Genomic DNA, 12,828 nt, shown 5'->3' on the forward strand with positions numbered 1-12,828 from the left:
GTGCGCTGCCCTGGAACTCCCATCAGCTGATGTACTGATATTGCGCCTGCGTGTAGTGGAGGACCGAGATCCCGCCCCGCAGTGTGTTATGATTTATTCACACTGTGGGGCTGGGAATCTGGCGCTGTGCACAGGTGCGATCTACTTACATCACTTGATATAAGTTCCAGGGCAGCGCGCACTGCGCAAGACCGAGAAATAATTGCAGAGCGCCGGTGACGGCACAAGACAGAAAGGAGGCGGCGCCCGGTGGGATGATGAACGGCTGCGAGGCGGCTGAGTCAGGGGGAGAAAACGTACCTCCCGGACTCAATACAGGTATGGCACACAATTTATAAAAGTGAATATTTCCGCGTTATTAGGGATCAAAAACATAAGAGCCACCTTCACAGAATGCAGCCTTAGTGCTGAAGAAGGTGGCTTTTACCTTAATAGGCCCTGGGTGGTGACAGGTTCCCTTTAAGTTATTAAAGGTTGGGGATAATTGTCTGCAGTCACTCTACAGACTGCCAAATCATGATGGGGTGCACTTGCCGTCATGAAACCCCAATACCACTGGTGTGGTCAGGCGGTCATGCGACCACGTTTGCTATTTGCACGTGTTGACTAGACAAGTTTGACTTCTCAATAGAAGAAAATCGTCACATGACCTCCTGCTCTCATCCGCGATGCTGGGGCCATTATTACTGTACATAGGGGGACTCCTAAATTTTAAGTAGGCACTTACGAAGCATTGAAGCCTAACTACTGGGTGGCAGATAGTGCTGTACCGGCTGTCAGTCTGTCCCGGGGCATCAGTTACAGTCGCCGCTCTCTATACACAGAGCGGTGACTGAAAAATGTTGAAGTAATAGTATACACAGATTGGAAAAGTGGCTCCACCGGAAAGAACGTCCTCTGTAAGTCACCATCTATAACTGTACTGTGATCTCTCTATGTCATGCAGGACTGGTATAGACCAGTATATGGTATTACCTTATGGCGGTAATATCAGTACTGGTTATTGTATAGAGATTTATTTTGTCTGTGGACACAGACAGAAAAGGGCCCATGTGCAAGAACAATATATGGGCCCTTTGCAGCCCAAGAACTTCTAAAAATACAAAATTGCACCTTATTTAGAGGTAGAAAAGGCCCCCCTTAACTCTTGGGCCCATGTGCTGCCGCATAGTTTGCACTAATGATATGTCCGCCTGTTAGGGGCCCACTTACATGTTTCGCCCCCCCCGAGCTGAACTCCTAGCTACGCCTCTGCCGAGATCTGATGGTTCAATCTGTGATGGAGCTCCGGATCAGGATATCAAAATATCAATATTTTATACAGATTCTCTCTATAGGGGTTGCAAAGAGAAAACTTGGACGCTTTTTCCACAATGCTCTGCCAACACTAGGGGGACAGCTCCTTTCTGGGGAGAGACTCCCATCTGATCATATAGGAATGTTTCAATGGGGGAGCCACCTGAGGAGAGTTTGTAATCCTATAAATATCTTATCTTAACCCTTTAGTTGATGGGCCATTTTTGTATATCTTTTCAAAATCAGTCGATTAAGAGACTCATTGGACTATATAATGAAGATGCAAGATGTTTGATCTGCATATACTGAAAGAGCGCTCTATTGGTTATAGCAAATTTAGACTTGATGGCATCAAGCAAAAGAACCTCCAAAATGTTCCCATCAACCAAATCTGCACATCTGAAGCTGCCGAAATCCACGGGTGTACCATTGTTTAATCTTGACTATGAGTTCAGGGGTTGATAAATAAGATATCATTAGGGAATTAGGGGAGGCCAGACCAAAGCGCTTCATACATGAACCAAACCGCTCTTGTAAACTGCATAGGACCCAGTAAAGTAAATGGTATCTTAATGGACTCGGGTGTCCACAAAATGGAATTCCAATTAATCTGGGCCAACCATAATTTTTCGATTTCCATCCATTTACAAGTGCTCTCCCAAAATAAGATTATCATCAAAAAGTTAATTTATTCAATTCTTCAATACAAAAAGTGATACTGCTATATTATATAGTCATTAGAAACAGACTGAACTATTTTCAAGTGCCCCTTCCCCCTCTTTGCTCTTAGGGCAGAACAATATTGTATCTTACAGTTATTATCTTCTTTAGAAGGACGTAGATCTGGGGATTTTATTCTGACAGAATATAATCTGAATGGTACGAAGTGTTTTTCTGTTAATGTTAACCCTCCGTCGGGGGCAACTGATCTGACAGGCGCAGCTCACTTAGTTTCATTTCTCTATTTTCAGTGGTTTGTCTGGGAAACGCCATCCTCCCAGTACCTTCCTAAGGCTAGGGTCACATTGCGTTATGTGACTCCGTTTAACGGACTACGTTACACTGTGGCATAACGTAGTCCGTTAACGCCGCCATTGATTGTAATGGCGAACGCATCGCTAGCGCACGCCCACATTGGGCGTGCGCTAGCGATGTGCCGTCATTTAAGTGACGGTCCGTTCCTCGCTGGCGCAGATCGGCGAACGCGATCCCTTTTGGGACATTGCGTTAGCGCAGTCCGTAGCGCTATGCACTAAACGGACTGCCCTAACGCAATGTGACCCTAGCCTAACTTTAAAGGCTGTGTGAAACTTGAGAAGCCTCTTGTGCTGCAGAGCTGCAGGAGATCAGATATCAGTTTTTTGGCTTCTCAGGCTCATTGCCCCTGAATGCGTCACACCTTTGACGATTAGAATTTGCTGTTTTTGTTAATCCCAATTGGTTTTTTTAGCTTGTTTTATGAATAGCTAGTGTTAAATTTGTGGATTTGTCATAGAAGGTTTTGTTAGAAATAAGAGTGTACTTCTGAGGCACATTGCACCCTAACACATATTCTCTCTTGCTTCTGCTTTTCTTATAAAATGGCGAGGAGAATATTGGACTTGTCCAATGCCCTTCATGTTGAGTAAGTGCAAAATATACTGCTTGATGATGAGACAGACCCCTTACAGCTAGAAGATTTAGGGGAAGAAAGTGACATTGATTCAGAAGATGATGTGGAAGAATGTCCAGATGTGTCTGATACAGATCAAGATGGAGAGAGTGAGGAGGATGCTCAAGACTTAGAAACATTTCTGGTTATTAAACATTTTTTTTTACACCTGATTATGTGTATTCTCATTTATTACATTCCTATTAAGGTAACTGATCACTTTGAAAGCATTGAAATTTTAAAAAAAGGAAAATATAGCCAATTTTCTAGCCTGTGCCGGACAGGCGCAATGCCCCTAAACTCGTTATGAAACATATTGCCCCTGACGGAGGGTTAATGATTATGGCTTACAGCCAATGAAAACCCTAAAGTCATTATCTCATAAAGTATTCTAATTTACTAACACAAGCGTGAAAAAATCATTTTAATATCCGAAATGTTGGCCTGCTGAAATGTATGTTCAGTAAGCAGCTTGGATTGTGTGCCTCTCCACTCTTCCTTCAGACTCTGGGACCTTGATTTCCAAATGAAATGCAAAATTTACTTTCATCTGAAAACACGTTGGTCCACTGAGCAGCAGTCCAGTTCTTTTTCTCCTTTGCCCAGGTAAGACGCTTCTGGCGTTGCCTATCGGTCATGAGTGGCTTGACACAAGGAATGTGACACTTGTAGCCCATGTCTTGTATACGTCTGTGTGTGGTGGCTCTGGAAGCAATGACTCCAGCAGCAGTCCACTCCTTATGAATCTCCCCCAAATTTTTTAATGGCCTTTTCTTAACAATCCTTTCAAGGCTGTGGTTATCCCGGTTGCTTTTGCACCGTTTTCTACCACACTTTTTCCTTCCACTCAACTTTCCATTAATATGCTTGGATACAGCACTCTGAACAGCCAGCTTCTTTAGCAATGACCTTTTGTGGCTTACCCTGCTTGTGGAGTGTGTCAATGACTGCCTTCTGGACATCTGTCAAGTCAGCAGTCTTCCCCATGATTGGGGAGCTTGCTGAAACAGACTTAGGGTACCGTCACACTATACGATTTACCTACGATCACGACCAGCGATATGACCTGGCCGTGATCGTAGGTAAATCGTAGTGTGGTCGCTGGGGAGCTGTCACACAGACAGCTCTCCAGCGACCAACGATGCCGAGGTCCCCGGGTAACCAGGGTAAACATCGGGTTACTAAGCGCAGGACCGCGCTTAGTAACCCGATGTTTACCCTGGTTACCAGCGTAAAAAAAAACAAACAGCACATACTTACATTCTGGTGTCCGTCAGGTCCCTTGCCGTCTCTGCTTCCCGCACTCAGTGACTGCCGGCCGTAAAGTGAAAGTGAAAGCACACGTCACCGCTGTGCTCTGCTTTCACTTTACGGCCGGCAGTCACAGTGCGGGAAGCAGACGACAAGGGACCTGACGGACACCAGAATGTAAGTATGTGCTGTTTGTGTTTTTTTTTTAGTTTTACGCTTGTAACCAGGGTAAACATCGGGTTACTAAGCGCGGCCCTGCGCTTAGTAACCCGATGTTTACCCTGGTTACAGGCGAATGCATCGCTAGATCGCATCGCTAGATCGGTGTCACACACACCGATCTAGCGATGACAGCGGGAGATCCAGCGACGAAAGAAAGTTCTAAACGATCTGCTACGACGTACGATTCTCAGCAGGATCCCTGATCGCTGCTGCGTGTCAGACACAGCGATATCGTAACGATATCGCTGGAACGTCACGAATCGTACCGTCGTAGCGATCGAAATGGCAGTGTGTGACGGTACCCTAAGGGATCTTTTTAAATGCTTAGGAAGCCTTTGCAGGTGTTTTTTGTTAATTATTCTAATTTACTGAGATAATGACTTTCGGGTTTTCATTGACTGTAAGTCATAATCCTCAACATTAACAGAAACACTTGAAAATATATCACTCTGTAATGACTGTATACATTAAGGCCCCTTCACATTAAGCGACGCTGCAGCGATACCGACAACGATCCGGATCGCTGCAGCGTCGCTGTTTGGTCGCTGGAGAGCTGTCACACAGACCGCTCTCCAGCGACCAACGATGCCGGTAACCAGGGTAAACATCGGGTTACTAAGCGCAGGGCCGCGCTTAGTAACCCGATGTTTAAGCTGGTTACCAGCGTAAAAGTAAAAAAAAACAAACACTACATACTTACCTACCGCTGTCTGTCCCCGGTGCTGTGCTCTGCACTCCTCCTGTACTGGCTGTGAGCACAGCGGCCGGAAAGCAGAGCGGTGACGTCACCGCTCTGCTTTCCGGCTGACCGACGCTCACAGCCAGTACAGGAGGAGTGCAGAGAAGCACAGCGCCGGGGACAGACAGCGGTAGGTAAGTATGTAGTTTGTTTTTTTTTTTTACTTTTACGCTGGTAACCAGGGTAAACATCGGGTTACTAAGCGCGGCCCTGCGCTTAGTTACCCGATGTTTACCCTGGTTACCAGTGAAGACATCGCTGGATCGGTGTCACACACGCCGATCCAGCGATGTCCACGGGAGATCCAGCGACGAAATAAAGTTCTGGACTTTGTTCAGCGACCAACGATCTCCCAGCAGGGGCCTGATCGTTGGTCGCTGTCACACATAACGATTTCCTTAACGATATCGTTGCTACGTCACAAAAAGCAACGATATCGTTAACGATATCGTTGTGTGAAGGTACCTTTAGTTTCACTTTTTGTAGTGAAGCACTTGCATTATAAGCCCATAACGAAGCCCACAAAGGAATCTTTTAAGTGAGCTGCCCAATAATATTTAGTGATGGCCGGTACTGCCAGCCTCCCTGTGATTTATGAGACAAGGACACGTTTGGAGGTTCTATGGCGTCTGTTATTCCAAATAAACTTCATTATAGCGGCTTGAAGAGCCCCAAATTCCCCTAGAGGGACCCAGACAGGAAGAGTCTCAAAAAACTAAAGTAGGTTGGGAAGGAGAGACTTTTTACTTGAGGCTTTACAATCTATCAATCTGAGAGAAAGCCGCATTCATTTATGTAATAGACTTTTCAATTCGCCAAAGAGGAAGGGGTAATTACAATTAAATGGATTATTGGCAAAGGACAAGTTAAGCCCCAAATATTTGATGGCCTCAGTTTTCCATCTGAACTTAAAGGGAATCTGTCACCTCATATTTTGTATATAAACTGTTGCCACTGCCATCAGGGGCTTATCTACAGCATTCTGTAATGCATGTTCATTAATTTTGCGGATTTCCCACTATATTATTGCATCCCAGAACCTCTGGGGAAAAAAACGCAAAAAAAAAAACGCGAGAAATACATGAAGAAAAAAACCCGCAAAAAATCCATATGCGGATTTCTTGCAGAAAATGTCCGGTTTTGGTCAGGAAATTTGTGCAAGAAATCCTGACGTGTACACACAGCCTAAAAGCGAACTCAGTGAGGTCTAGTGGGAGGTAACCCTCTGACACCCTTGTTCCCCAGCCACTTCTGCTCCCTTTTTTGGCTCCAGACCGGAGGTGGTGCTCTTGAGGGCATAGGGGCCTCCAAATCCATTATGGTGGGGACTACAGTCTAAACGGCTTCACAAAAAGCTGGAAAATCCTCCAAGCAACGTAATGTTGAAGAGATTCCTTCAGGATGAGCTGTAAGGTCAAAAAGGAAACCCTATCTCTAGGGAATTTACAGATCCTTTAGGATGTTTAATAAGGGTTTGAGAAATCTTTTCTGTAGGGTAATACGAGACAAGTCGGCAAACAACTGGATTTCAGTACCCAAGTATATCTCCTTCTGAGACTTGGCCTTTGTCATAATCTTTTCTTTGGTCTTACACTCATGTAGACGACAGATGATGTCACGTGGTTGTTAGTTTAGAGTTTTCCTGATTGTTTGACTCTTAAGGTACCGTCACACTAAGCGACGCTGCAGCGATACCGACAACGATGTCGATCGCTGCAGGGTCGCTGGAGAGCTGTCACACTGACAATTTTTTGTGCTTTATTCCTGCTGCTCCCCTGAAAGTATTATGATTTTTTGTTTTATGAAGAGAAGAATTAGCTGGGTAGAAAGGCAAAATGAGGAACTGTAATTACACGGTGCCATATAATATTATTGCAATATAGATGGATACAAACTTCGATAGGCTTGCTTCTTCAAAACATTAAATGTATGGGAACATAAAATGTCACAGACAGTTGTTTTTTTTTTTTCTTTATTCTTTTCCTTTATTTGTCAGACAATGATTTTCCACTGCCGGGAAATCCTTTCTTAAGGTACCTTCACACTGACCAACTTCACAACGATATCGCTAGCGATCCGTGACGTTGCAGCGTCCTGGATAGCGATATCGTTGTGTTTGACAGGCAGCAACGATCTGGATCCTGCTGTGACATCGTTGGTCGGAGCAGAAAGGCCAGAACTTTATTTCGTCGCTGGATCTCCCGCAGACATTGCTGAATCGGCGTGTGTGACGCCGATTCAGCGATGTCTTCACTGGTAACCAGGGTAAACATCGGGTTACTAAGCGCAGGGCCGCGCTTAGTAACCCAATGTTTACCCTGTTTACCAGTGTAAATGTAAAAAAAACCAAACACTTCATACTTACATTCCGGTGTCTGTCGCGTCCCTCGGCGTTCTGCTTCCCTGCACTGTCAGCGCCGGCCAGCCGTAAAGCAGATTACAGCGGTGATGTCACCGCTGTGCTTTACGGCCAGCTGGCGCTCAGTCAGTGCAGGAAAGCACAGCGACGGGGGACAGACACCGGAATGTAAGTATGTAGTGTTTGTGTTTTTTTTTTTTTTTTTTACATTAGCACTGGTAACCAGGGTAAACATCAGGTTACTAAGCGCGGCCCTGCGCTTAGTAACCCGATGTTTACCCTGGTTACCAGGGGACTTCGCATAGTTGGTTGCTGGAGAGCTGTCTGTGTGACAGCTCTCCAGCGACCACACAGCGACGCTGCAGCGATCAGGATCGTTGTCTAGATCGCTGCAGCGTCGCTAAATGTGACAGTACCTTTAGCCCCACGCTGCTACATTGAAAAAAATATAAGTAAAAAATCTGAACATGGAATGGCAGTGTTCCTCTGTCAGCAATGTCTCCTCAACATTTTATTTTTTGCTTTATTAATTTATGTAGCACCATTCCAGAGTGCTTTAGACATTAGCATCCCTGTCCCCATTGGGACAGTGTTGAAGGAAACGGACAACCCAGAGGAAACTCGTGCAAACAAGGGGAGAACACCTACAAACAAACTCCTTGCAGATGCTGTCATTGGTGGCATTTGAACCCAGGACCCCAGCACTGTAGAGTAACAGTGCTAACCACTGAGCCACCGTGCTGCCCTGATTGGGCAGCCTTTCAGTAGTAAACCGGGGACTGCAGTAGTCAGTCACTAAAAGGGGCAGTGTGTTGAATTTGGAGAAGACACTTTTTATCTTGGTAGTTTTGAGCTTTAGTAACAGCAATATACCAATCAAACAAGGACAAATAGCAGAAACCTTGAAATTTGGCTAATGAACATTATTTGCAATGGAAGCTGCATTTTGATTGCTACTTTATATGGTATAATTTTTAGCACTTTTCAGAATCTTTGTTTAAGCCTTGTGATAAGTTAGGTACACAAAATATTCTCATTGTGTAGGTATTTTTTTAAGCCAGCTTGGAGGCATCTAAAGCCAAGAAAAGCAGCAGGAAATTTATCTTGGTAAAAAAGTAACATGCAGATTGTAGAAGATCTCCTCAACTTATTTATTTTGCAAATATGTAAATTAAATTTGTCCGTATTACAAGCTGCAAAGCACAATACTGCACGTTTGTTTTACTTAGACATTTACACAAGTTATAACATTGTCACTCTTTGTACACCCCTTATTTAGCTTCTTGTGTTTGCACGTGTGCTGGTTATAAATTGTGAATCCTTGCATTGCCCACGCATGCTCTTGTGGGATGGATGGCTTTCTGCATGAAACTGCTTCTGCATGTCAAATATTATTTATGGTTATTCTAACTGTATCTTTTTTTCCCTTTCCACTTATGGAATTTGTGCTAGGTCAACAATGCAACAGCTCGTGTGATGACCAATAAAAAAACTGTGACTCCTTATGGAAATGGTGAGACTTGTTAGTTGACTCAATATATTAACATGTTGTGCTGCAAAGTAACATGTAAAACTATACATTGCAGGTAGTTTTGTTTAGTTTTTGGTCTTATTCACATCCTAGTTGGCTGGACAAATATCTGTACTGTAACTATTGGCCTGAATAGCTGCGTAAATTTTGTCTTCGTCTTCCATTGGAGAAGCAAGCACAGGAACCTGTCTGGAAAAGAAAAGTGGTGCTTGCCTGCAATCATTGTACCAATCTGTAGTGAAATGCCATTTTAAATATATTCTAGCTTAATTAGAAGGTTGGCTGTATATGAAGTCATTGTGGGTGGTGCCAGGGATGTGTGAGCAGTTGGTCCTTTCTACACAGTTACAGTAGCTTATTGTTATTATTTCCCCTGCCCATGACTGAAATCCTGCTTACCATTGTGTGCTGAGCAGGATATCAGTCAAGGCAACTAACTCACTTTGTCAGTGGACATAACCATCGATACCGGTCTTGCAACGCCTGCACATGAGGAAAAAGACATCAGAAAAATTATACTACATTTCTCATTGGTGGTATTTGCTAATATTATTACACTTACTACATATTGGGATAGGATCCTAGAGATGGGAATACCCCTTTAAGCGTGTATTGATGCAGCATGATGCCCTGCGTTAAACGACTAGCAGCATATTTGCCGGTTAGCGGTCTCTTAATAGCCTGTTTACAGAAGCAGACTTTCACATGTGCATTGAATGATCTGTAATTATCTTTCTGTACACATACAGTGGGGAAAAAAGTATTTAGTTAGCCATCAATTGTGCAAGTTCTCCCACTTAAAAAGGAGAGACGCCTGTAACTGATATCACAGGTAGACCACAACTATGAGAGTCAAAATTGAGTAAAGAAATCCAGAACTTCACCTTGTCCGATTTGGCAAGGGCAGCGCGGTGGCGCAGTGGTTAGCACAGCAGCCTTGTAGCGCTGGAGTCCTGGGTTCTAATCCCACCCTGGACAACATCTGCAAAGAGTTCGTATGTTCTCTCCGTGTTTGCGTGGGTTTCCTCTGGGTACTCCGGTTTCCTCCCACATTCCAAAGACATACTGATAGGGAATTTAGATTGTGAGCCCCATCGGGGACAGCGATGATAATGTGTGCAACCTCTGTAAAGCGCTGCGGAATATGTTAGCACTATATAAAAATAAAGATTATTATTTATTTATTTTTCAAACAATGGTGGAAAATAAGTATTTGGTCGTTAACAAAAGTTCATCTCAATATTTTGTTATATATCCTTTGTTGGCAATGACAGAGGTCAAACATTTTCTGTAAGTCTCCTCAAGGTTAGCACACACTGTTAGTGGCGTGTTGGCCCATTCCTCCATGCAGATCTCCTCTAGAGCAGTGATGTTATGGGCCTGTTGGGCAATACGGACTTTCAACTCCCTCCAAAGGTTTTCTATGGGGTTGAGATCTGGAGAATAGCTAGGCCACTCCAGGACCTTCATATGCTTCTTACGAAGCCACTCCTTTGTTGCCCTGGTGGCGTGCTTGAGATTATTACCATTCTGAAAGATCCATCCACTTTACATCTTCAATGCCTTTGCTGATGGAAAGAGGCTTGCACTCAAAATCTCACTATACATGGCCCCATTCATTCTTTCATGTACACAGATCAATCGTTTTGGTCCCTTTGCAGAGAAACTGCCCCAAAGCATGGTGTTGCCACCCCCATGCTTTACCGTAGGTATGGTGTTCTTTGGATGCAACTCTGCATTCTTTCTCCTCCAAACACGGCGAGTTTTGTTACCAAACAGTTCTACTTTGGCTTAATCAGACCATATAACATTGTCCCAATACTCTTCTGGATAATCCAAATGTTCTTTAGCATACTTTAGACGGACCCAGACATGTATTGGCTTATGCAGTGGGGCACGTCTGGCACTGCAGGATCTGAGTCCCTGGCGGAGTAGTGTGTTCCTGATGGTAGCCTTTGTTGCGATGGTCCCAGCTCTATGCAGGTCATTCACTAGGTCCCCCCATGTGGTTCTGGGATTTTGCTCACTGTTCTTGTCGTCATTTTGACACCTTGGGGTGAGATCTTGCGTGCAGCCCCATATCGTGGGAGATTATCAGTGGTCTTGTATGTCTTCCATTTTCTTATTATTGCTCCCACAGTTGATTTCATCACCCCAAGCTGCTTGCCTGTTGCAGATTGTCTTCCCAGCTGGTTGCAGGGCTACAATTTTGTTTCTGGTGTCCTTCGACAGCTCTTTGGTCTTCACTATAGTGGAGTTTTGGAGTGTGACAGTTTGAGGTTGTGGATAGGTCTTTCATACTGATAAGTTCAAACAGGTGCCATTACTACAGGTAATGAGTGGAGGACAGATTAACAGATTAAAGAAGAAGTTACAGGTCTGTGAGAGCGAAAAATCTTGCATGTTTTTTAGGTGACCAAATAGTTATTTTCCACCATAATTTGAAAAATCTTGCCAAATCGGACAAGGTGAATTTCTGGATTTGTTTTCTCAGTTTTGACTCTCATAGTTGTGCACAATTGGTGGCTGACTAAATAGTTTTTTTTCCACCACTGTATGATGTTGCTGTTCTAAGCAGCGCAGGTCCTGCAAACACAGAATGATGCTCTGCTGAACTATTCTCTTCTGGGCGTCATTTCACTCATCACTTTCATTGAGCAAACCTCTTGTTAGTCCGGTGATTAGCAGCCTGTTTAGACTGCACAAATATTGTTAAATGAGTGTTCTAAGGGCTCTTAAAACTGGAACTGTGGGTCTTGTGAATCTGAAAGGTGCTCCATACTGTGACATATAGTGTAAGAATAATGGGACTTTGCAAATTGTTCCACAATTAACATCAAAGTTTATTAATACCACATAAATGTTTGCCATCACTTAATGCACTTTCCAACTCCGGTCCTCAAGGCCCAACAGGTCATGTTTTCAAATTTTCCTTAGAATCGCACAGGTGATAATTGCATCGCCTACACAAGCAATAATTCCGTAACCTGTGCAACACTAAGAAAACCCTCAAAACAAGACCTGTTGGTGGGCCTTGAGGACTAGAACTGGGAAATGCTGACTTAATGGGTCACAGGTAGCAGTGTTGTACCATCAGCCTGGTTGGTGAACTGTATTTTTTATTTTTTCAAATTTCCAGTGCCTTATAATATGTGTTTTCTTTTTAGCTAGAACCTATGACTCGTTTTATGTTACCTAATTTTTTTTTCTTGTGCAAAAGGTAAAAAAAAGTGAAAAAAAAAATTAAGGTTAAAAGTTGACCGGCAATTTCTCCAACAAAATTTACAAAACCATTTTTTAGGGTCCACATCACATCAAAATACCCAAAAGTGACACCACTCTAGAAACCACCCCTCAAGGGGCTCAAAACCACATTCAAGAAGTTTATTAAAACCCTTCAGGTGGAGGAGATGAGGGTAGTTCCCGGCACAACCAACTTGGTTGTAGTGAATGCAAAGTAAGCATATGTTTGAACTGAAGTACTAAAATCCGCCACATACAAAACACGATATCAGATAAGATTTATAAAGATATAAATGTGCTGCATATTATTTAGCATGTGGTGGCAACATTATTTACATCAAGCAAAAGCCATGTATGTATGTACTTGGGTGTGTGTATGTGTGTATATCGGTACCGTATGTATATATAATGTGTATGTATGTATGCATATGTGTGTATGTATGTATATATATATATTCTCTCTCTCTCTCTCTCTCTCGAATATATATATATATATATATATATATATATATATATATATATATATATATATATAT

General features: G+C 43.3%; 1 protein-coding gene across 10 annotated transcripts in view; it reads left to right on the forward strand.

Annotated features, from left to right (window-relative positions):
- Nucleotides 1-12,828, forward strand: part of RBFOX2 (RNA binding fox-1 homolog 2) — a 314,329-nt gene that overhangs the window by 139,047 nt on the left and 162,454 nt on the right. For all 10 annotated transcript variants that reach the window (XM_069737176.1, XM_069737178.1, XM_069737174.1 and 7 more), the window contains one exon: nucleotides 8,971-9,031. In XM_069737176.1, the coding sequence (XP_069593277.1) occupies nucleotides 8,971-9,031 (61 nt within the window). The remainder of the gene's footprint in view (nucleotides 1-8,970; nucleotides 9,032-12,828) is intronic.

The sequence above is a fragment of the Ranitomeya imitator genome, chromosome 8 (genome assembly GCF_032444005.1).
Source record: "Ranitomeya imitator isolate aRanImi1 chromosome 8, aRanImi1.pri, whole genome shotgun sequence".
In the NCBI taxonomy this organism is placed as follows: domain Eukaryota; kingdom Metazoa; phylum Chordata; class Amphibia; order Anura; family Dendrobatidae; genus Ranitomeya; species Ranitomeya imitator.